Source organism: Chlorocebus sabaeus, chromosome 8, assembly GCF_047675955.1.
Source record: "Chlorocebus sabaeus isolate Y175 chromosome 8, mChlSab1.0.hap1, whole genome shotgun sequence".
Lineage (NCBI taxonomy): Eukaryota > Metazoa > Chordata > Mammalia > Primates > Cercopithecidae > Chlorocebus > Chlorocebus sabaeus.
Genome location: NC_132911.1, coordinates 138,382,515 through 138,408,017, shown reverse-complemented (window position 1 = coordinate 138,408,017; position 25,503 = coordinate 138,382,515). Strand labels below are relative to the sequence as shown.

The 25,503-nt window shown below is 42.9% G+C and overlaps 1 protein-coding gene across 3 annotated transcripts in view; it reads left to right on the top strand.

Moving 5' to 3' along the window:
- The window catches only part of ZFAT (zinc finger and AT-hook domain containing), a 233,530-nt gene that overhangs the window by 42,761 nt on the left and 165,266 nt on the right, over nucleotides 1-25,503 (top strand). For all 3 annotated transcript variants that reach the window (XM_008001600.3, XM_008001598.3, XM_038000102.2), the window contains exon 2: nucleotides 6,933-7,109. In XM_008001600.3, the coding sequence (XP_007999791.3) occupies nucleotides 6,933-7,109 (177 nt within the window). The remainder of the gene's footprint in view (nucleotides 1-6,932; nucleotides 7,110-25,503) is intronic.

Here is a 25,503-nt window from a genome sequence, read left to right as displayed (position 1 = left end):
AGAGCGCCCCCTGGGGAGCCTGGCTGTCAGGACCAGCCCCGTGCCCAAGACCCCTGCTCCCTTGGGGAGTTTTGTGGTCTCGTGGGCTCTGTGTGGCCATATGTTCTTTACTGGTGCTGACCCTGCACAGGCCACGTAGCACTGTGGAGCCCTGGGCCTGGGTCAGGGAGATCCCAGTTCTGCTTGCCCCTGCACTTCCCTGGCTGAGGGGAGGTCAGCTCCTCTGACCCTCCGTCCTGTATTGTAGAATGGGGATCATGGGCTGGCCAGCAGAGAGGTGGGGGATTGAATGAGGGAGTGTTCATAGGAGTGGGGGGGATGGGGGGTAGAGCCCATGCCTGATGCACTCTGGAGTCTGGGAGCCCCTCCCGTGACCTCCTGTGCAGGTCTGGCTGCCTTTCAAGATCCATTCAAGTGCCTTCTCCTGTAATTTCCCAGGCACCTCAGCCAAGGCTTTCCCCTTTCCTCTGCTCGCGGTCTTTATGATTTGCAGTGTGCGACTCAGCTTCCTCATTAGTTGAACACCTATCATGTGCCAGGCTGGGGACATGGACTTGAATAAGATGCCATCCTTGCCTGGACTTGAATAAGACGCCATCCTTGCCTGAGCAGCTTAGAGTGGATCCTCCTGAATGGTGTTGGATCTGCTGTGTTATCCTTCACCTTGTTTTTAGAAGGCCTAGCAGTCTTTCTGATTTTTAAATGTTATTTAGACTCATTGTAGAAAATACAGATGTTATTATTAATTATTATTATTATTATTTTGAGACAGAGTCTTGCTCTGTCACCCAGGCTGGAGTACAGTGACACGATCTCAGCTCACTACATCCTCCGCCTCCCAGGTTCAAGCAATTCTCCTGCCTCAGCCTCTCGAGTAGCTGGGATTATAGGTGCACGCCCCCACATCCGGCTATTTTTTTGTATTTTTAGTAGAGACGGGGTTTGACCATGTTGGCCAGGCTGGTTTCAAACTCCTCACCTCATGATCTGCCCACCTTGCCCTCCCAAAGTGCTGGGATTACAGGCAGGAGTTATTTTTTAAAACAGTTTCACAGTGAAAATTTTGGTGTATTTCCTTTCATCCTGGCCGGCTTTCCTTCCTTCCATCTATTCATAAATAATATCTATCCATTAATAATAAAATTGTATTCATACCAAATAGCTGAGTATTCCATTCTTTGTTTGTTTGTTTGTTTGTTTTTGTTTGAGACGGAGTCTCGTTCTGTTGCCCAGGCTGGAGTGCAGTGGCTGGATCTCAGCTCACTGCAAGCTCCGCCTCCCGGGTTCACGCCATTCTCCTGCCTCAGCCTCCCGAGTAGCTGGGACTACAGGCACCCACCACCTTGCCCGGCTAGTTTTTTGTATTTTTTTAGTAGAGATGGGTATTCCATTCTTTAAAACTTAGTGTTCATTATGAGTGTTTCCCTGTGCCATTCACTATTCTTTGAAATATGATTTTCAGTGGCTGTACCATAATTTGTTTTGTGAGTGTCAGGATTTGTCCACTGCTGAGCACTTCGGTCACTTCTGGGAACTTGCTATTATAACTACTTGTGTGTTGAGTATCTTAGTGCACAATCCCTGTTCTCATTTTGGATGATCATGAAGGCAGGATCTCAAGGAGGAAAACCACCGGTCAGAAGTTATGAGCGAGTGTCTTTGAGGCTCTTGGCCCCTTTGCCATGGCAGTATTGGTTCATGAGAGTGGCAGACTCTACCACCCTTGTGCATGCCTGTGCATGTGTGTCTGTGCTGCAGAGCAACTGTGTAGGGAGAAGTGGTCTTGGGCATTGGGCTGGTCCCGAAAGCCAGACTCCCGGGAAATCTCTGAGCAGTCCTCTGTGGGCAGATGACCCAAAAGAGGCTGCCTTGCAGGCCAGAGAGATGTGGAGGCTTACGACACACTGAGCTGCCTCCCCACTGGCCTTTTTACACACTCTCTGCACACACTCTCTGCCCGCTGTCCTCCCTGCTGACCAGACCTCTTATTATTTTGTAATTTGAATATGATGCTGGCCTTTTACTCAAAGGCTTGGAAGACTGTCAGCTGGTAAAAGTCATTTGTCCGGTGTAGCCAGTGCTTGGCATTGACCATTGTCACCCAGACGGCCAAAGGATACTTCCTTTTGTTAGAGCAAACCTTCCCCAGGCCTGATGAGGGTGCCTGCTTTCTGAACTTCCCTGCCTTGATCTCAGCCACCTTGGGCGTCTCTGTGGCTGTGTTAGGGAAATCTCACTTTCTGAGGTTACCAGTATCTTCCTCATGGCTGGATCCAGTGCCTGCCCTCCCCATTCTTGCTGCGTTTTTCAGGAGCAGCCCCTCTTCTCTTCCACCTTCTCCCTAAGGGCTTTCTCTGTCACTAAGGACTTGGTCTTCTGTTTGTTGCTTGCTATGAGCTGAATGTTTATTTTCCCCTAAAATTCATAGATCAAAACCTTCCCTCCAATGTGATGGCCTAGCAGGTGGGGCCTTTGGGAGGTGGTCAGGTCATGCGGATGGGGCCCTTGTGAATGGAATTCGTGCCTTTATGAAAGAAACCCCAAAGAGCTACCTTGCCCTTTCCACCATGTGAGGACACAGCAAGAAGGCACCAGTTATGAACCAGGAAGCGGCCCTCGCCGCCAGTCATTGATTCTGCCATGCCTCTATCTCAGACTTCCCAGCCTCCAGAACTGTGAGAAATACAATTCTGTTAATAAGCCACCCAGTTGTGGCATTTTGTGATAGCTACTCAGATGGACTGAGCCAGGGCCTTTGGAAGGATTTGGCTTCTTGACACTTTCCATCTTTAGGCTTGATGCTCCTCCTTGGGTGCTGACCCCATTTCTCTGCCCCACTGTAGCTGAACCCCACCCTGTCTTGTGCTGCCTTCTCCTAGTAGGCATCTGCATGCTGACATCCTGCCCAAAACCACTTGATCCTGCCCATCAGACCTGTCCTTGCTCCCTTGGGGGCACATCTGCCTCCCCTGTCTCTGTTGTTGGCCATGTCTAGTCAGTGATGGTGTCATACCTGCTTGGCCTGACTCCTCTGCAGACCTGTGTCTCCGGCCATCATCTCTGCTCTCATCTCCGAACAGGCTCTTTGGTGTCAGTCCCACCCGTCTTGGGCCGATGTACTCCTTCCTTCTCCCTCCCTCATTCCGCCATAGCCACTTGCTGTCCTCCATGTGGACTGAGGTGTCCAAGGCTGGCCAGATGCTGTTTCCAGTGACCTCCCATTCTAGGGGGGCCATGTGGTGGGGCCATGCTGCGTCCAGGGTATGGACACGCAGGGGAGCTGGCGCAGCTCAGGCACGTGGGGCCTCTCCTTCGGGGCCAGCCCCTTCAGACACAGTTTCTCCTTGCCTTTGCTCTGCTGGTGGACTCCTGGTTCTCTCAGGAGCTGCCAGTGCCTGCTCAGTGACTGTGCTGGGAATCTCTGTCCCTGTGTTGTCAGCAGATCCACTCCTTTCCCTTCCTCCTGCCTCCACGGCACTCCGTGTGTTTCCTCCCTGAGCCTGCATGTCCCCTGCCCACACACCCTTCCTGGAGTTTCACTGTCCCGCAGCACTGAGCTCTGGTTGTCCCTCAGCTGAGAAGCCTCTCCTGTCCATGGCAGCCTGTCCAGATGGGGATCCACGCCACTCTCATGGCCCACGTCCCATGGCGGAGCCTTCTGTTATGTGAGAGGTGTTCCAGGTTTCCGTGTTCGTCTCTGCCTCCACCTCGGGAGCTCCAGGTCCAGTCTCCCTGCCTGAGAGAGCTGAGCACACAGACACATCTGTTACGCAAATTCATAACAGATGGCCAAGGCCAGGTGCCACCCAGGGTCCTCAGGCCTTCAGGTGGTGTGGAACAGCCAAGCAGTAGTTTATTTCCGGTAGTCTCCAACACTTTGTCATATACAAATGCAAAATAGTTTTATTTATGTAATCTCCAGGCAGTGCTTGGTGTGCCTTTGAACTAGGAGACCCCTTGTAATAGCCCTGTGGTCCCCAGAAGTTCAGCTCTGTTACATATCACAGAAGTCCCATTTTCCTGAGAGCATCCTAGGAACCAAGAATACTTACAGGTATTGGGAAATAATTTCAGTAAAAACCATCACATGAGATTGTTCTGTGGCATGTCTGTCTCTCCAGTGAGATGGTGGCCTCCTCTTGTGGCAGGGCCTGGACCTCATGCCCGATTCATCTCTGTCTGCAGTGTCTGGGGTGGGGCCCACCTGTGGTTACTGCTCAATGAATGCTGAAATGAACACATCTGAAGCTGATATGTGCTTTGGGGATTATGCTCTTTGCTGTAAGGAGTTTTATTGCAGATGTTGCTGGGTGTAGAGTCTTAAGTATTTTAGCTATGACTTGGAGAAACTCAGCTCATGGGCTGTAGCCAAACATAACTCGTGTCAATTGCAGGTAAGAGAGAGTCTGGTCCCTGCCTCTTGCCCATGATGACTTGAGCAAGTTGCTTTTCCTCTTTCAGCCTCAGTTTCCTCAGCCGTGGACCAGGGATTGCAAACCCTTTTCTGCCTAAATCACTGGGCTATTGTAGGAGTAGCAGGAAGCACATTGAAAACAACTTGGCCTCCTATAAAGAAAAATGTATTACTCTAATCACTTCTTGTTCGGGAAGCATTTTGGGTTCCTTAGGAATAGAACATTTCCCGGAAAAAACAATATCGATTGGCAGTATCTGCGAGAGATTTTCATTGATGAAGCAATGTTCTGCTTTGTTAAATTTTGATTTCATGTGTTGTTGGTAGAAAAGAATTCTCTTAGGTTGTTACCTCCCTGTTAGTTCACGGAGAAAGTCTTCCTGTGAATCCAGGGAGGGTCTGGCTCCCCGGACTCCACTGCCTTCCAAGGGCTCCACCTTCACGCCAGCAAGGCCGGGTTGGCCTATTGCCTTTCCTCCTTATTTCTGGTAGGAGAGTTTTACTGTAAATAGGAGAGAAATGGGGTGGGAGAGTGGGGATCAGGAGATTTTTTTTTGTTTTTTTTTTTTTCTGAGACGGAGTCTTACTCTGTCGCCCAGGCTGGAGTGCAGTGGTGCGATCTCGGCTCACTGCAAGCTCCGCCTCCCGAATTCACACCATTCTCCTGCCTCAGTCTCCCGAGTAGCTGGGACTACAGGTGCCTGCCACCACGCCAGGCTAATTTTTTGTATTTTTAGTAGACAGGGTTTCACCGTGTTAGCGAGGGTGGTCTCAAACTCCTGACCTCGTGATCCACCTGGCTCGAACTCACAAAGTGCTGGGATTACAGACGTGAGCCACCGTGCCCGGCCGATGTTTTCGTTTTGAGATGGGAGAATAAGAGTATGCTTATAGGCCAATGGAAAGATCTAGTACAGAGGGAAGAATTGATGACCTGGAGAATGATTATCAGAGAGGGTGGGTTCTGCACACACAAGCCATCACACACCCTTTGTCTAGTAACCTTCCCACGTGGGGCTGTGGGAGCGTCTTCTTGGGTGCAGGCAATCAGGGATGCCCTATCTTTAGAGAATTTGAAAGTAATGATCACATAATTGAAGTGTTTGTCTGCTTTTGGTATCTCCATGAACCAGCAATTCCAGACAACATCAGAGACATGATAGCCCTGCTCTGGGGTGGGCCACTGCCCTCACCCACACACCTTGTGTCCCCCTCACTATGCCCACCTTCGCGCCAGCAGGAGCAAGGTGGGGAGACAGCTGAAGATGCAGGCAGGCTGAAAGGGGTGGCAAGGGCAGTTGTTTTCTGGATGCTTCCAGTGAGATATGAAGCAAGGTCAGCTGTTGAGAGTGAGGAGCGAGGAGGATGAGACACTTGCTCACCATCACCAGGGAGCACAGAGCTCGTATGATTGCCATGTATTTGTCTAGCATCGCTAGGCAGTAAATGGCGTAGAAGTTGCATGTGACTTCCAGGCAGCGTTGAGAGTCCCCAGGAGGCTGGTGAGGGGGATTCTGAGGGGAGCCGGGTGTGGATTGCCAGCTGTCCGGATGCTGGATGAGGACACACCATGGGTGCGGAGTTGCGCCGAGTCAGTGTTGTGCTTTCTGAGTGCCCGCTGGGTTCTTGCTGCCGAATAGGCATGTTCTATCCCCAAAGTTCCTATGGATTCCAGCAACTGACAGATGACTGCTTCTCTGAGGTCCCCAGCTTTCCAGCATTTAGGGATGAGTTGGGAATTTAACCTGGGCCTTTTGGCTTCAGAGCCGTTGTTCTTTTCAGTGGACAAAGCCACTTCCTTTCAGTCTGAGTATATATAATACTACAAAGATCTGGCTTTTAATTGTTATTGTATCCTGAATTTAATGTTTTGTTATATATCTTTATTTTATCACTCTAAAAAGTGAGTGTTTTATTTCCCTCATTATGTCTCCCTGTCTTATAATGAGATGAACATAATGAACTATTGGTAAATTTTTTGAATAATGAGAATGCTTTAAATAGGAATTCAGTGGCTTTAAAGAGGCAACTTTAAACTTTAAACTTCCCATCGTTTGATTGAAAGGTGCTTGCCTCTTGAGAAATGCTATTGTGGTCAGTTTTTCCTTGCACCTAATTTGAGAGAGTCTAGCAAGACTCCTTAATTGCCATCAGTGTGCAGTTCATTCATTTGAGGGGTAGGATTTAGTTTTTCAAGTTGCATATTTGTTTTTTAATTGGCTGTACTTATCCCAGAATCTGGGCTGATGAGTAGATTTGGGTAGGGAGGAGGTTTGTATTAGACACTATCCAGAAGGACTGAGGGTTGAGATACTGAATAAAGAACTTTCTGGCCCCTGGAATTCCCTGAAGATGAAAGTGAGTGGCCTGCCGTGGAGGTGACTGCCAGAGGGACACAATCTGGTAGAGGCTGGTGATGGCTCAGAAGGGCAGCTTTTGGTATTTTCTTTGGCAATTGGAAGTAATAATTGTTTATGTGGAGATGAAATAACATATTTTCCTTTTTTTTTCCTTACAGAAAACACGGCCATCTTTATGTGTAAATGTTGTAACCTTTTCTCACCAAATCAGTCGGAACTCCTCTCCCACGTTTCCGAGAAGCACATGGAAGAAGGGGTTAATGTTGATGAGATTATTATTCCCCTGAGGCCTCTGAGTACACCTGAACCCCCCAACTCAAGCAAAACCGGAGATGGTAAGGGGACTGGAGAGCGGGGCAGGATACCTTCTGACACACCTGTTGATGTTGATTTGCTCCTTAGGCATAGCAGAAGCCTAGACAATCCACATTTCCGAACCAGAAGTCACAAAACGAGTCCAATTGTAGATACGCTCAAATAAGATTGTGTCTTTGAAATCCCATACCTGGCCCCCTGTAGGTGTCCTCCAGTGTCTGGTTGGCGAATGAATGAATGAATGAATGAATGAAAGGAAGTGGCAGTGTTCAACAGTGTGAAAGACATGAGCTCGTTGTCAGACAAGTGTGGGTTTAACCCAGCCCTAGCACCTACTGGCCGCATTACCTGAAGCCAATGATGTTACTTCTCAAAGCCTCACTTTGCTTCTCTTGACAAATGAAGAGAAATATGCTGGTTACAAGAGGGTCTGTGAGGATGAAGTTAAAGAATACACGTACAGGACCTAAGATGATGCCTGGCACACAGAACATGATAAAGGGAAGCTGTTGTTCTAACATACATGATTAATAAATAAGTCTGTATAATCTTACAGCATTTTCCAATTCTTCCTGTAAACCTGGAACAAGGATTGAAATTGCAAAGCTTTGATTTGCACTGAATCCTGAATCCTTTGGGTTCATAGTCAATGTGCAAAGTGAGATGCATCTTGTCTGTAGTGTCCAGACATCTATCACTGAGTGGGTTATCAGATGCAGCAGGTGCACGGATCAGAGAAACTATCCAGGCACTGTAATTAGGTCCCCACAGACAAAAAAAAAAAAAAAAATATATAGCACATGAGGAACTGCTGCAAAGATCCTCACAAAACCCTGAGATAAAGGACAGCAGCTGGGCACCTGTGCAGAAGCCCAATACATAGCAGTCAGTGTCCCATTGCAGGGTTCATCAGCCACACTAATAATCCAGTGGCTCTTTCCTGGGAATATTCAGACTGGCATTTCTAAATAGGCTGGCTATTGATCATCTGTCGGACACCATTAACAAGGAGAGATTCCAGACAAAAAATGTTTTGGTTAATAAGTCCCTCTGGTCATTCCCAGGGTTCTCAGTGAAACATGCCTGACAGAAGATTAAGTTTTTGGGAAGTTAGGAAGTTCTGAAAGTTACTATTAGTGGCATAAAGTGAAAAACGAAAAAGATGCAGCTAGTGGTGGGTGAATAAGGAGCAGCAGTTAGTATTTGTTACTTCTGTCATCACCATCAGCTAATAGCATGTGTGTCCATGGCGTGCTCAGCCCCTCACAGGCCTTGTGAGTGGACCTGTCCTCTCCCCATTGAGAGGAAGCAGGAGTGAGGAGGAAAGTTATATGGAATTGCGTCTCAACCAGTAGCACACACTTGAGACCCTTTGCTTTGGGGTAGAGGAGGAAAGTTTGCATGGGGCACTGAGAGTCCGAACCTCCTTGGTGTCCGGGGCCTTGCAGTTCAGCGCCCTCTCTCTGCCCACCCAGCCTGTGTGAGTCCTGACCCCTGGCCAGAAGCTTTGTGACACCCACAGTCTCCATGGCCCACTTCCCTGCTGAGCAGTCAGTGCCTTGCTTTCCAAAGAGTATAGCTTCATAGAGAGGACTTTAGTCAAGAACTGTGTACATCTGTGTACCTGCCTCTGGGATTGAATGTATATGGACTCAGAAAAATGGATAATGTCTCTTGTCCAATTCATATGGCAGATAGAAGCCATGTGGATCAACGTGGAAAGAACTTCTGGATTGGCTCTTGCAAAGCTTTTAGTTCTTTGCTTATTAGGATTCTCTTCTTTCTAAATGATATGTGAATAAGAGAGAAATTTTAATTTTTAATTTTTTCATTTTCTTTTTGAGACTGAGTCTCACTCTGTTGCCCAGGCTTGAATGCAGTGGCGTGACACTCTGTTGCCCAGGCTTGAATGCAGTGGCGTGATCTTGGCTCACTGCCACCTCTGCCTTTTGGGCTCAAGCGTTCCTCTCACCTCAGCCACCTGAGTAGCTGGGACTACAGGCGCCTGCCACCACACCCAGCTAATTTTTGTATTTTTCATAGAGACAGGTTTCACCGTGTTCCTCAGGCTGGCCTCAGACTCCTAGATTCGAGCAATCCACCCACCTAGGCCTCCCAGAATGCTGGGATTACAGGCGTGAGCCACCATGCCCCACCTTTCATTTCTTTTATAAATAGGAAATGAATAAATGCTGAAAAAAGCAGAATTCACATAGAATTATGAGTGTCGGTGTTGTAAGGTGCATTTTCCGACGTCCACCCTTCCACACCTAACCAGTGTTAGTGAGAGACAGTGCCACTCTTGTAGGAGCTGGCCCTGAGCTCCTGCCCCTTCCCAGAGGTTCACCTTTCTCTCAACCATCCCCTATGCCCCTCTCCTCCCTCTCAACCATCCCCCATGCCCCTCTCCTCCCTCTCAACCATCCCTCATGCGCCTCTCCTCCCTCTCAACCATCCCCCATGCCCCTCTCCTCCTTCTCAACCATCCCCCTTGCCCCCTCCTCCCTCTCAACCATCCCTCATGCGCCTCTCCTCCCTCTCAACCATCCCCCATGCCCCTCTCCTCCTTCTCAACCATCCCCCATGCCCCTCTCCTCCCTGTCATCACTGATCTACAGCCATGGGCCCCCGGCTGCTAGCGGAGGAGCAACTGAATGCAAATGCCATCCCTGCCTGGGAAGCTCCTTGTAGGTGTTCTTGCTGGTTCACTCGTGCATGTGGCTGGGACTCACTCAGCCTGGAGTCACCCTGAGGAACACTCCTTTGGCCCCAGGTGGGGCTGCAGGACTTTTCTCTGGGCTCCCAGAACCCCACAACTAGACTTGTTTCAGTTCTCTCTCACCTGGGTGTGCTTTCATTTGTCTCTGTTTCTCTTGCTTGTCGGGAAATGTCCCAAAGAAGGGATTTGGGCTGTTCAGCTCTTAGCCTCTGGTCCTGGCATGGGCACTGACACAGGGTATAGCCCCTTCCCTGTGTGTCCAGTGAATGGATTATCTTTTGTTGTCCTTGCTTTCTTGCCTTGGGCCTTGCTGCCCTTCCCTGTCCCAGCTGTCACCCTTCGCTCAAGAAACTTCAGTGACTTTCCCCACCCAAAGCAAGGCTCCCCAAACTCATTTGACCTGGGGACCCTTCTGACTAGCGTAAGACCCCTGACTTCTATGGAGTGCTGTTGGCAGCATGGGTTCACTGGTGGGGCCCTTCTCTTGGCGCTGCAGGCTCCTTCTACAGCCGAACAGCTGGAGGTCCTCTAGGCCTCCGGCTCCTTTTTCCCTCTGTGGTGTTGCAGATGAACCCACACTTGTAAAACTTCCCTTAACTCCTCCAGGTGGACTTTGGTGCTTCTCTTGGGCGAATATACTATGGGGGTAAACCCATCAAAGCAATTACACTTTTCCTTTTACTTTTTTTTCTTCCCAGGTTTAAGAGTAATTTTTTTTTTTTTTTCTGAGTTGGAGGTTTGCTCTTGTCACCCAGGCTGGAGTGCAATGGCGTGATCTTGGCTCACTGTAACCTCCGCCTCCCAGGTTCAAGTGATTTTCCTGCCTCGACCTCCCAAGTAGCTGGGATTACAGGTGCCCATCACTACACCCAGCTAATTTTGGTATTTTTAGTAGAGATGGGTTTGCCACGTTGGCCAGGCTGGTCTCGAACTGCTGACTTCAGGTGATCAACTTGCCTCAGCCTCTCAAAGTACTGAGATTACAGGCATGAGCCCCCATGCCTGACCCTGAAATCTTGCTGTAAAAGAAAATTAAAGCAATATAATATGGGGAAAACATGTTTTTCTAACTGCCTTCCAAGTTCTAGAAATGATGGTGCTAACAAGTGTGCTTCCAGACCTTTTTCTCTTCATATGTAAACATAAATACACTGTTATTGCTTTGTTATTTATAAGAAACAAAAATGGGATCATAATATATGTTCTGCAGTCTTCAAAAAATGTCAGCAGTATATATTGGGTATTTCTTCATTTTAATTCGGACATGTCTCCTAATTTCTTTTTTTAGTTTTATTGAGGTATAATTGACAAACAAAAAGTGTATGTATTTATGGTGTATATGTGGTATTTTGACATACGTATACATTGTGAAGTCACAGCCAACTTAACTCATGTATCTATTACCCCATGTAGTTAACTTTTTTATGTGTGTGTATGTATTGTGAGAAGATCTGTTCTTTTTTGGCTGTGTGTGATGGCTTACTCCTGTAATCCTAGCATTTTGAGAGGTTGAGGGAGGAGGATCACTTGAGCCCAGGAGTTTGAGACCAGCCTGGGCAATGTAATGGGACTCTGTCTCTACAAAAACAAAACAAAACAAAACGAAAGAAAATTGCCAGATATAGCACATATGCCTGTAGTCCCAGCTACTCGGGAGGCTGAGCCAGGAGGTTGAGGCTGTAGTGAACTGTGGTTTGCACCATTGCACTCCAGCCTGGGTCATAGAGTGAGATCCTGTTTCAAAAATAAATAAATAAATAAATAAATAAATAAATAAATAAATAAAACCCAAACCCCGACCTCCTCTTTTAGCACATGTCAAGTACACGATACTGTATTATTTGTATGCCCTAATTTTTTTTACTGTCTGTATGGTATTTACTTCTATGGAAAATGCATAATTTACTCAACCTTTCTTTTCTTTTTTTGATGACATATGTTTTCTCTCTAATTTTGTGCTATTATAAATAATGTTATAATAAATGTTGTCACGAATATCATTGTACATTGTGCATTCAGGTTGGCTATATTCCTAGCAGAATTGCTTGTGTAGAGAGTATACTCATTTAAAAGTTTGCTAGGTTTTATCAGAATGCTCTCTGGAAAGGTTTTTTCCATTTATATTCTCACTAGGATCTAAGATCTTCTGTTTTTCCATATCCACGTCAACTCAAGGATATTATCTTATTGTAAAGAGTTTTTGCCAATTTGATAGATGAAAAATGGAGTATTATTTTAATTTGCATTTTGCTGGTCACTAGTGAGGTTGACCATGTTTAATGTTTAATGACTATTTACACATCTGTGGATTACTGTTCATATCAGTTGTCTGTGTTTTCGTTTGCTCTTTATTGATTTGTAGGAGCTCTTTGTATAGAAAATATTACCGCTTGTCTTTAGAGAATCTGTATGTACTCATTTTAAACCTTACGATGCATGACAGTGATTATTTTATACAGTAAGTGTTCATTCAGAGTTAGCTACATGTTTACGACTCTCTGGCTCTTCAGTCCTTGGATCTCCATCCATTCCATCTCCATCCGTGGATGAGTTTTTTCTTCTGGTATAGAATACACTTTAGATTTCTTTGTAAAGAAATCTGAATGGAGCTGCTGATCATGAGCTCTCCTGGTTATTGTTTATCTGATGTGGTTCTAATTAGTGTCTTTATTATTGTTATTTTGAGACAGAGTCTTACTCATTTGCCCAGGCTGGAGTGCAGTGGTGCGATCTTGACTCACTGCTACCTCCACCTCCTGGGTTCAAGCAATTTCCGGCTAATTTTTATATTTTTAGTAGAGACGGGGTTTTGCCGTGTTGGCTAGCCTGGTCTTGAACTCCTGACATCAAATGATCTGCCTGCCTCGGGCTCCCGAAGTGCTGGGATTACAGGCGTGAGCCACCGTGCCGAGCCTATTGTCTTTGTTTTTAATATATATTTTTCTTGGGGATAGAATTTTAGGTTGGCTTTTTTTTTTTTTTTTTTTTTCCATTTCAGCACATTGCAAATATTATTTCATTGAATCCTGGCTTTTATTGTTGATATATTGATAGAATGCCAGCTGTCAATCTGACTTTAAGTGCTTTTATTCCCTAGTCTCTTTGTTTTTGGTTTTCTAAAGTTTTACTGTGTTGCATCCGGGTAAGGTTAAATAAATGTTTACAGTGATGTTGGTTGGTCTTCTTAAACCTATAGATTTATTATTTTTATAAATTTTAAAAAAATATAAACTGTTCTGCCTTCTGGTATTGCCTCTGCTTCATTATCTTTCTGTGACTTAAATGTTTGCTAGTCCTTTTGTATACCTTTTATGTAACTTTTGTATGTTCTTTGCTTTTATCTTGTGCTGCATTCTGGGTATTTACTTCTGATCCATTTTCCAGTTCACTATTTTTTTACCTGTTATTTTTAGATAAAATTCATATGAAATAAAATTTGCCATTTTAACAATTTTAAAATACAAAATTCAATGGTTTTACTATGTTTACAAGATTGTACAACTTCTACAACTACCTAATTCCAGAACATTTTCATTACTCCAAAAATAGCTCTGTACCAATTAAGCAGTCTTTCAAGATACATCCATATTGTAGCATGTATCAGTGCTTCATTCCTTTTTTTTATGGCTGAGTGATATTTCATTGTATGTATATGCTACATATTATCTATCCATTCCTGTTTTGATAGACATTTGAGTTGTTTTCGCTTTTAGGCTATTGAATAATGCTTCTATCAGCATTTGTTTACAAGTTTTCACATGAATATTTGTTTTCATTTCTCTTGGATATATGCCAAGGAGTGGGATTGCTGGGTCATATGGCAATTGTATATTTAAGTTTTTCTAGGACTGTCAAACTTTTTTCAATAGCAGGTGCACCATTTTACGTTTCAGTCAACAACATATAAAAGATCCAGTTTCTCCACATCCTTGCCAACACTTGTTAATTTTCACATTTTGATTTGTACCCATCCCAGTGAATGTGAACTGGTATTTCATTGTGGTTTTGGTTTGCATTTTTGATGATTAATGATATTAAGCATTTAAATCTTTGATCCATTTTAAGTTAATTTTTGCATGTGGTGTGAGGTAGGGTTCCAAATTTGTTCTTTTGCATGTGGCTATCCAGTTGTCCCAACATCATTTGTTGACAGGACTATTCTTTTCCCATTGAGAGGTTTTGGCACCCTTGTCAAAAATCAATTGAGTACAAATGTGTGAGTTTAATTCTGGACTCTGAATTCTATTTCATTGATCAATATATCTCTTCTAATGTCAGTACTATACTGTTTAGATGGCTGAAACTTTGTAGTAAGTTTTGAAATGGGGAAGTTTGAATTTTCCAACTTTGTTCTTCTTTATCAAGATTGTTTTGACTTTTCAGGGTCTTTTGCAATTCCACATGAATTTTAGGATCAGCTTGTCTGAGATTGCATTAGATCTGTATTAGTTCATTCTCACACTGCTATAAAGAAATACTCGAGTATTTTATGAAGAAAAGAGGTTTAGGCCGGGCATGGTGGCTTACGCTTGTAATCCCAGCACTTTGGGAAGCTGAGGTGGGCGGATCATGAGGTCAGGAGTTCGAGACCAGCCTGGCCAGTATGGTGACACCCTGTCTCTGCTAAAAATGCAAAAATTAGCCGGGTGTGGTGGTGCGTGCCTGGAGTTCCAGCTTCTCGGGAGGCCAAGGCAGCAGAAGAATTGCTTCGACTTGGAAGGTGGAGGTTGCAGTGAGCTGAGATGGCACCACTGCACTCCAGCCTGGGTGACAGAGCAAGACTCTATCTCAAAAAGAAAAAGAAAAAGAAAAGAAAAGAAAAAGGATTTAATTGATTCATAGTTCCTCATTGCTGAGGAGGCCTCAGGAAACTTAAGATCATGGTGGAAGGCAAAGGAGAAGCAGGCACCTTCTTTACAGGGTAGCAGGACAGAGTGAGTGCAAACAAGAGGAAATGCCAGTCACTTATAAACCCATCAGATCTTATGAGAACTCACTATCATGAGAACAGCATGGAGGAAACTGCCCCTATGATCCAATTACCTCCACCTGGTCCCACCCTTGACATGTCGATATTATGGGGATTATAATTTGAGGTGAGATTTGGGTAGGGACACAGAGCCAAGCCATATCAAGATCCATTTAGAGACTACTGTCATCTTAACAATTTTAAACCTTCCAATCCATGAACATGGAATATCATTCAATTTATTTGGGTCTTGTTTAATTTCTTTCAACAATGGGTTGTATTTTTCAATGTACAAATCTTATACCACCTTGATTACTTTAATTTCTAAGTATTTTATTCCTTTTATGCTACTGTAAATGGAACTATTTTCATAATTTATTTTCAGATTGCTTATTGCTAGTTTATAAATACAACTGTTATTTGTTTATAGATATTTTATCCTGCAATTTTGCTGGACTTGTTTATTACAGCTTGTGAACTTGTTTATTAGTTTTTAAAAAAGCTTTTAAAAACTTGTTTATTAGTTTTTTAGTGTATTCCTCGGGAGTCTATACATATAATCTTGTCATCTGTGACTAGAGATAATTTTACTTTTTCCTTTCTAATCTGGATTATTTGTATTTATTTTCTCGCCTAATTGCCCTGGCAAGAAACTCCAGTACAGGGTTGAGCAGAAATGATGAGTGGCCATTCTTGTTCTGATAGTATCTTAGAAAGAAAGCATCTAGTCTTTTACCATTAAGTATGATGGTGTGTGTGTGGGTCTGTCTGTGTGTGTGTGAGTGAGATAGATGTTCTTCATTAGGTTAAGGAAGTTCCTTTTATTCTTAGTTTGTTGAGTGTTGTTTATTTTTTAAATCATAAAATGGTGTTGGATTTTGTCAGATGCTTTTTCTAAGTTTGTCGAGGCGACCATGTGGTTTTTTTCTTATTTGTTGTGTTAATATGGTATATTAAACTGATATGGTTTTACATGCCAGGATGCATCACCCTTGTGTTTTTGGGATAGATCTCATTTGATTATGTTGCATAATCCTTTTGCTGTGCTGCTGGATTTGGTTTCCTAGTATTTTGTTAAATATATTTGCATTTATATTCATAAGAGATATTGGTCTAGAGTCTTTGATGTCTTTGGTTTTGGTTTCAGGGTTATAGTGGCCTCATAGCATGACTTGAGAAGTGTTCCCTCCTCTTCTATTTTTTGGAAAAGTTTTTAAGTATTGGTGTTAATTCTTCTTTAAACATTTGATAGAATTCACCAGTAAAACTGTGTAGTCCTGGGCTTTTTATTTTTTCACTGAGTTAATCTCTTGTTATAGGTGTATGCATATTTGCTATTTTTGAATTAGGTTCAGTAGTTTGTCTTTCTAGGGAATTTTCCATTTTAACTAGGTTGTCTAATTTGTTGATGTATAATTGTTCTTAATATTCTTGTTTTGATTTTTGTAAGGTTAAATGGTAATGTTCTCCCTTTCATTATTGATTTTAGCAAATTAAGTCTTAGCTATTTTTCTTGGTAAGTTTAGCCAAAGGTTTTCCATTTTCTTAATCTTTGACAAACATTGGTTTTGTTGATTTTTTCTTTTCTTTTCTATATTTTATATAATCTCTTTCCATTCTAGGCGTTATTATTTCTGTCCTTCTGCTTGTATTGGATTTAGCTTGCTTCTGTTTTTTTTTTTTTTTTTCTTAAGTTGGAAAGGGTAGGCTATTGATTTGAGATATTTCTTGTATCTTTCAGATCTGTCTCTCTCTCTTTCTTTCTTTCTCCAGCTTTATTAAGGTATACTTGACAAAATTGTGTAAGTTTACAGTGATGATTTGTTATACATATATATTATGAAATGATACCACAGTCAAGTTAGTTAACACATCTATTATCTCACATAGCTACCATTATATTTATATATGTGTGGTGAAAACATTTAAGATATGTCTTAGCAAATTTTAAGTATACAGTACAAGTATTGTCAGTTATAGTCACCATGCTTTACCTTAGATTCCCAGGATGCATTGAATCTATAGGTTGCTTTTGTTAGTATGAACATTTTAACAATATTAATTCTTCTGATCCATGAATGTGGTATATCTTTCCATTTATTTGTGTCATCTTCAATTTCTTTCATTGATATAGTTTTTAGTGTACAAATCTTTCACTTTGATTACTTTTACTCCTAAGTATTTTTTTTGACGCTATTGTGAATGGGATCGTTTTCTTTTTCAGTTGTTTTTGTGTAGAAACACAACAGATCTTTGTATGTTGATTTTGTATCTTGTAACATTTGTAACTTTATACATTATCCAAAAGCTATTAGAAGTATAATCTTTAGGGCTTTCTATATCTAAGATTTTATCATCCACAAATGGAGACAGTTCTGCTCCTTCATTTTTACTTTGCATATTTTGTATTTTTGCTTACCTAACTACTCTGGCTAGGATTTCCAATGCCAGGAAGAATATAAGTGGTGAGAGTAGGCACCCTTATTCCTGATCTTAGAGGAGAGCTTTCAACTTTTCACATTGATTATTATGTTAGCTGTGGCTCTGTCATTTGTTGAAGCATTTTCCTTTATTATGTTGTGGTACATTCCTTGTTATCTAATTTTTTGAGAGTTTTTGTCATGAAAGGTTGTTGAATTTTGTCGAACTTTTTCCCATACTTATTGAGATGATCATGCATGATTTTTGTCCTTAATTCTATAAATGTTATGTATCACATTTATTTATTTGCATGTGTTGAACCAGCCTTGCATTTCAGTGATAACTCCCTCTGCATCATGGTGTGTAATTTTTTTAATGTGCTGTTGAATTTGATTTGTTAGCATTTTTTGAGTATTTTTGTATTATCAGGAATATTGGCCTGTAATTTTCTTTTTTTTGTATTATCTATCTAGCTTTGGCCTTACAAAATGAGTTGGGAGGTATTCCCTCCTCTTTAGTTTTTTTTGTAGAACTTGAGTAGAACTGGAATTAATTCCTTTTTAAATGTTTGGTAGAATTCACCAGTGAAACCACCTGGTCCTGGACTTTTCTTTGTTGGGAGATTTTGATTACTGATTCAGTTTCCTTACTTGTTTTTGGTCTATTCAGTTTTTCTATTTCTTTATGATCCAGTCTTGGTAGATTGTGTGATTCTAAAAATTTATCAGTTTTTTCTGGGTTATCTAGTTGGTTGGCGTATAATTGTTGATAGTAGTCTCTTACGATCGTTTGTCTTACTGTGATGCCACTTATAATGTGTCCTTTTTTATTTAATTTAATTCATTTGTGGCCTCTCTTTTTTTCTTGGTTAGTCTAGCTAAGGGCTTCTCAACTGTGTTTATCTTTTCAAAAAACAAACTCTTAGTTTGTTGATCTTTTTCAGTCTTTTACTATCGTGTTTGTTTCTGTTCTACTCTATTATTTCCTTCCATCTGCTCACTTTGGGCTTAGTTTATTCTTTGTCTAATTCCTTGAGTTGTAAAATTATGTTGTTTATTTGAGATTTTTCTTTTTTTCTAATGTAGTCAATAAACTTTCTTTTTAGAATTGCTTTTGCTACAGCCTATAAGTTTTGGTATGTTGTGTTTTTGTTTTGTTCATCTCAAAGTATTTCTAATTTCCCTTATGATTTCCTTTTTGGCCCAATGGCTATTTAAGAGTACCATTTAATTTTCATCAATTTTTGAATTTCCCAAATTTCTTCCTTTTTATTTCTAATTTAATTCCACATACTTGAAGGATTTACATTCTTTCTTTCTTTTCTTTTCTTTTTTTTTTTTTTTTTTTTTTTTGAGGTGGAGTTTCGCTCTTTCGCCCAGGCTGGAGTGCAGTGGCGTGATCTTAGCTCACTGCAACCTCCGCCTTCCGGTTTCAAGCGATTCTCCTGCCTCAACCTCCTGAGTAGCTAGGACTACAGGCACCCGCCACCGCACCCCGTTAATTTTTGTATTTTTTTTTTTTTTTTTTAGTAGAGACTGTGTTTCACCATGTTGGCCAGACTGCTGTCAAACTTCTGACCTTATGATCCGCCCGCCTCGGCCTCCCAAAGTACTGGGATTAGAGGCATGAGCCCCCACGCCCAGCCCACTTCTTTTAAATGTATACAGACTTGATTTATGGCCTAATATGTTGTCTGTTTTGGAGAATTTTTCATGTGGACTTGAGAATACTTTGTATTCTGCTGTTGCTGGGCGTCATGTTCAGTATGTGTATTAGAATTTGTTGGGTTATAGGGTTATTCACATCTATTTCCTGGCTGATGCCCAGATTTTCTAAAGAGGAGTACGTGGCTTAGAGACTCAGAGGAGTTAAAACAGCATGCTCAAGATTACCTATTTAGTAAGTGAGGGGGAGGGATTTAGGCCCAGCTGATGTGATGTTATTTGCATGTTATGGTGGTAGTCCAGGAACAGTCAAATTCTTATCACTGAGCCTACTTTTATAAATTATTTTCCTTTATTAAATAATTTACTTTTGACAAATTCTTCTTGAATATATTTTCTTTTTTGTGTGTATGCTAAACTACTTTTGTCTGTGTAGTTTAATTTTAAAAAGCATTAATTTGTTAGTTAAACTCAGCCTTTTAATATGACAAATTTTTTTAAAAGTCTTTCATTATGAACTTCAAGTCTTTCTTTTTCTCTTTGTGAAAGTTCATAAAATTTGAGGCTTGTAGAGGCTTAGTTTCTCTCTAATGATTTTCATTCAGGCTTAACCTTCACAATTCATTTTAAGTTGAGAGATACTTGAAATGGTTTAATTAAACCTTTAACTGAGTAGTAATTGATTTATTATTTTGGTCTCTCGTTATAACATGAAGGCACTGAAATCCTCTGGTTTATTTTATAGCCTTTTAATCTTTTTTGCTCGTGTAGGAAGTGATCTGCAGAAAGACCTTTCATTTTCCTCCTCTTTTCCTCATCAAACCTCTGGCTGTGATCCAAGAAGAAATTTCCTAATGGACCAAGCTCATTCTCGTGTGTGTGATCACATGTGCGTGTGAGTGTGTGAGCATACCTCTGCATGTATGTATATGGGTGTGTTTGTGAGTGCACATGTATGTGTGTATATGGGTGTGTTTGTGAGTGCACATGCATGTATGTATATGGGTGTGTTTGTGAGTGCACATGCATGTGTGTATATGGGTGTGTTTGTGAGTGCACATGCATGTGTGTATATGGGTGTGTTTGTGAGTGCACATGCATGTGTGTATATGGGTGTGTTTGTGAGTGCACATGCATGTGTGTATATGGGTGTGTTTGTGAGTGCACATGCATGTGTGTATATGGGTGTGTTTGTGAGTGCACATGCATGTGTGTATATGGGTGTGTTTGTGAGTGCACATGCATGTGTGTATATGGGTGTGTTTGTGAGTGCACATGCATGTGTGTATATGGGTGTGTTTGTGAGTGCACATGTATGTGTGTATATGGGTGTGTTTGTGAGTGCACATGTATGTGTGTATATGGGTGTGTTTGTGAGTGCACATGTATGTGTGTATATGGGTGTGTTTGTGAGTGCACATGTATGTGTGTATATGGGTGTGTTTGTGAGTGCACATGTATGTGTGTATATGGGCGTGTTTCTGTGCATGTGTGTGATTGTGCATATAGGCATGTTTGAGTGTGCACATATGTGTGTGATTGTGTATATGGGCATGTTTGAATGTGCACATATGTGTGTGTATAGATGGTGTGTGAGTGTGCATGTGTGTGATACTGTATAGGCGCATGTGAGTGTGCATGTGTGTGATTGCATATCTGGGCGCATTGTGAGTATACGTGTGTGTGTGATTGTGAATATGGGCATGTTTGTGAGTGTGCTGTGTGTTGGCACATGTGTAAGTGCATGTGTGTGTGGTGGGCACATGTATAAGTGCACATTTGTGTATGAGATTGTGTATACAGTACATTTGTGAGTGTGCACATGTGTATGTGGTTGTGTACATGGGCGTGTGTGAGCGTGCGTGTGTGGTTGTGTGGGTGCTTGTGTATGTGTGTATGATTGTGTATATGTATATGTGTGTGCACGTGTATGATTTTGTATATGGGTGTGTATGAGCATGTGTGTGTGAGAGTGTGTGTGCACACACATGCATTCATTTATCCTGATGGAGGCTGGGGCAATTGAGGAAGAATGTACATGGGTCTCCCGAGAGCCTTGTTTTGACTCTCTCATCTTCTTTCTCATTTCAGACCCTCTGTAGGAACTCTTCCTTTCTTATCTTTCCTTTTCTTTCCTCTCCCCTCCCCCTTTCCACCTCTGTAGTCATTAACTGTTTGTTGGGTGCCTACTGTATGTCTGGGTGCTGTGTTAGGTGCTGGGGCTGCAGGAGGGGCCCACAGGCTGTTGACTCTGGCCGCCTAGCTGGCGAATGGCAAATAGGCAAAAAGGCAGTTTCAGTGCAGCAAGGTGAGGGCCTCTGCGCGGTTAAGTTCAGGCTGCTAAAGACGTCCTCTAATGTGAGGGTAAAAGGAGGCTTCCCAGGGGAGGTTGATGTCTATGTTTAAATCTGTGTGTTATCTCTTCTGGGCATTTACCACAAATCAAGTCATTCTGAGTGCACGTACGAACGTTGAGCCCTCTGATATGCATGGTCAGCCGCGCAGTGTAGCGGAAAGGGCACACGTCTTGGAATCAGACTTAGGCTCTGTTCCTGGAGCTTTCACGTGATTGCTGGGGCCTTGGCTAGCACATAGGGACCTTTGTGCAGATTACAAAAGGTGTCACCATTCTGAGGGGATGAGCTAGTAACAGGAGCTCTTTCTGGGTGAACAAACATAAAATGTGCTCAGAGCTGATGCAGCCAGTGCCGGAGCCCACAGCTTGGCTAGTGGAGTTTGGCCCTGGTGAGTCTTCAGTCACCACCTCACACAGGGCACAGTCTGCACCACAGCCTTAAGGCTCTGCTGGGGGCTTAGGCAAGTGGCATGGCCCCTCCAGGCTGTGACTTTTGTCATCTGTCAAAGGGAGATAAGATACCGGCCTTTTTCATAGGTTCTGAGACAAGTGCATGTTCATACATGATGCCTTAGTCCATAGTGACTGCCTGATAGACATTGCACCCTCCTGTACCTTACATCCATGTACTTTCCAGCCCAGGGAGTGGGGTCACACTGAAGCTTGTCACTGCATGAGACTATCATCATTTTCCTGCAGAACTTAGTGAAGAGGTCACAGTGTGTTATTTCTGTGCTCAGATATTAGTTGAACTGTCCAAAGGACTTGCTGTGACATGGGTATGAAGTTCACTGACTTTGAGGCAAACAGGTCTGTATTCAATTGTTGATTCTGCCATTTATTAATTCCCTGACCTTGGAGCAAATTAGTTAATCTTCTTAAGCCTCAGTGACCTTGACTATATGATGGGGATCATACTAATGCTTCCCTTGGGGATTAAATGAGGTCATGCATGTGAAGTGCTTAGCATGGTGCCTGAGATATATGTGTTTGATAATGATTAGTTATCACCATTATTTACATGGCATTTCCACGATATGGCTGGTAAAAGTATAAGGAACAGGCTTGGGATGCCTTCATCCTCCCTGGTGCCTGGCATTGTGGAACAGGATGCAGTCTGTCCCTGCGAAGAGGATATTGCAGTCCTCATAAACCTAAGAGGCTTGTGTTCCCTTATTTATGATAAATAATTCATTGTCTCCTCTGTTGCTTCCTGAGCTTTGGAAATAAACGTCAGGGAGATTGACTGTCAGGGCCTTAGAATGTTAGTCTTTCAGGATTTTCTGAAATTCTGGAGTTGGCGTGACTAGAGATTGAGCTGCCCTGTGCGAGTGCTGGGAAGCTGGCCTTATCCAGGGTTTCAGGCATAATAAAATTTGTGTGTCTTTAATTCTGTATTGGATTTCCTGGTGTAAGAGCTATTTTAAAATGAAGAACTCAAGGAAAAAATGCATATTGAGTCAGAATAAATGAGAATGCATGTACATCAGGCAATCATATTATCTATCTGTGGACCAGGTGGGAGGATAATAGTTTCTTAAAAGAGATATTCTAAGTCAGAATCTTAATGACTATGGCCGTAATGTTAAACAGTTGCCATTTATCAATCACCTCCTGAGTTCTGTGCTCAGCATCGTAATGGATTGCTTTTATCGGTAGTGACTCTATAAAATAGAGGCAGTTTTGTGTTTATTTTTCACATTGGAAACAGAGGTTCAGGGGAGATTTGAACCCAGGTCAGTCCAGCTCCAAGCCAGCATTCTCTGCATAGCACAGATTGTCTCTATTAAAGTATCTAGAGCTGACCTTTTCTTACCCATGCATCAGGGGTATATGATTCTGCAGAAACGTTTTTGTCTGGGAATAAGGAAACCCAAATTCCAGTTCTGTGTTCTCAGCAGCTGGTTCTGGAAAATGTGCCAAGCCACTTGAACCATTGCATCCCTTGTTTCTTTTCCTATTGAGGACATTATGTTTGCTACATCCATCTCTTAAGGTTTTTATAAGGCTAAAATGAGATAATAGCTGGGAAAGTGCCTTGCAAACTTGAGTGATGCACACATAAAGGGCTTACATTATTAAATTTTTGATAATGTTGGGCTATTTTTTTCATAATGTTCATGTTGTGTTTTGATTGAGTTAGAAGAAATCCTTTGGCTGATTCTGTGCCCCTTGCCAGTTTTTGGCCTTGGATCTGCAAGGATGATTTTCTGACTAAGAAGAAGTTGTCCCCAAACCGTGGATTTAGAGCAGGGTTAAGAGGCACTGTGGCTTAGCCCTTTCTTCCTGTTGGAAACTGGGGATGCAGGAAATGGCTTCTTTTCCAGATGTTTCTTTTCCTATCATCAAACAGTGGATCAGTGTGTTCTTATTACTTGTATCTACTCCACATCCAGCTCTGTTCAAGACCCTGTGGGACCCAGGAATTAAAAGGCCAGCTCAGACCTCAGGGTTTTTCATAAAAGGTGGGGAAAAATAGGAACAATCAGGGAGTGGTCCAGGCACATACACACCCTACGTGTGTGTGGCTCACACTGTGATTCGAATCAAACTGTGGGGATAGTCATCCTGCTCACTTAGCTGGGGACACCTCATGGAGGAGGGACTGAGGTCTTAATTGGACCGGACATGTTAGGATTTGAACTGGGGCTTGGTGTCTGATTTGTAGTGAAGGAGGTGGTCACAGTTGGGTAGAATAGTACAAGTAACTGAAAAGAGACAGGAATTCTCTGTAGATATATTTGGAGAAGTCTAGAAAATTGCCCTGAACAGTCAAGGGGGAGGAAGAAGGAAGTGGGGGCACTGTGTGTGTGTGTGTGCGCGCGCGCGTGTGTGTGTGCGTGCACGCACCTGTTTGCATGCGCACGTGCATATGTGTAGGGTTGGATCACATGCTAAAGGACCTTGAAGGCCAGGCCTGAGAGTTGTGGGCAAAGCATCCAGAACAATGGAAGGTTCTAGAGTGAGGGAATGACAGATGAGGGATGGAGACAGAGAAAGCCCAGAGCAGGAAGCTGGAATGTGGAAACTGTGCAGGGATCTGGGTGGTGAGGTTGCTGTGTGAACAGAGAGGGGATTTACTAGACAGACATCTTTAGGGCAAAGTCCATAGAGTTTAGTGACAGATTAAATAAAGGAATTTAGAGGGAGGAAGAAGAATTAAAGCTAACTCCATTGAAATGTTTTGATTTAGACGTTACATGATTTTCCTTGCCCAGTTCCAAGGTTTTCAACTCTGCCATAAAATGCGAGTAGTTGACAGCAGCAACTCATTTTCAGAGCTTAAATTATTCAAGTTCATTTATGAATATTTCATTTTTAGCTAGCTAATTGGTCTTGAGGATCTGAATTATGGATACAGCAAGCTGGAAGATTAGTTTTGTCACCATCATGTTTAAGGTTTTCCAAAGCTTTCAGGCCGATTTTATTTCTTCATTGCCGTGGAATTAATTGTGCATTGCTCATCAGTTTAATTCACCCAGAGTTGCTTGCTGGCTGCCTGCTGTGCAGGGCACCAGGTTAGGTGCTGAGGGGGATACAAAGTAATCCGGACAGGGACTCAGCCTTTGAGGAGTCTCCAGTCTGGGGGAGGGGAGACCTACGATGGCTGCTGTACTGCACACTGTGCTGTGCTCCAGCACATGCAAGCACTGTGGCTCCGTGTGCTCCATTGAGTCTGTGTGGAGAAAACACTGGGTACCCCGCAACAGTAAGTTTGCTAAACTCAAGCTTAAGGGCACAGTTCTCCATAAGACGAGCAAGTCCACCCAAGACTCCTGATCCCAGCCACAAGTTTGGGGGGGTCTCCTGGACTACTGTTACTTCTTTTTTACTACTACAGATTTGGAAAGTCCCTATGGCCTCTCTCAGCTTTGAGAATTTGCTAGAATAACTCACAGAACTCAGGAAAGCCCTGTCCTCATTATTATAATTTGATTATACTCAAAGGATGCAAATTAGCCAATTAAAGGGAGAGAGGTGTGTGGGTAAAGTCGCAGACTGGGAAGGTCCCAGACGTGGAGCTTTTGGTCTACCCATGGAGTCCTGAGCAAAGTTACCTCTCTCCTGGCTACAATGCAGGATAGCACTCAAGAGTATTTCTAATCAGGGAAGTGCACTCGAGCCTTGGTATCCCGAGTTTTTATTAGGACTCCATGACACACTGCCCACATGCCGCCTTTTAGTCCCTGTCCCTCCTGTAGGTTCTGACTGATGCCTTTTGTTTTCCAAAGTCCCCATCATAAATCCCATTGTTTGTCTGGTGGCCAAAGTCCTTGGGTAAACA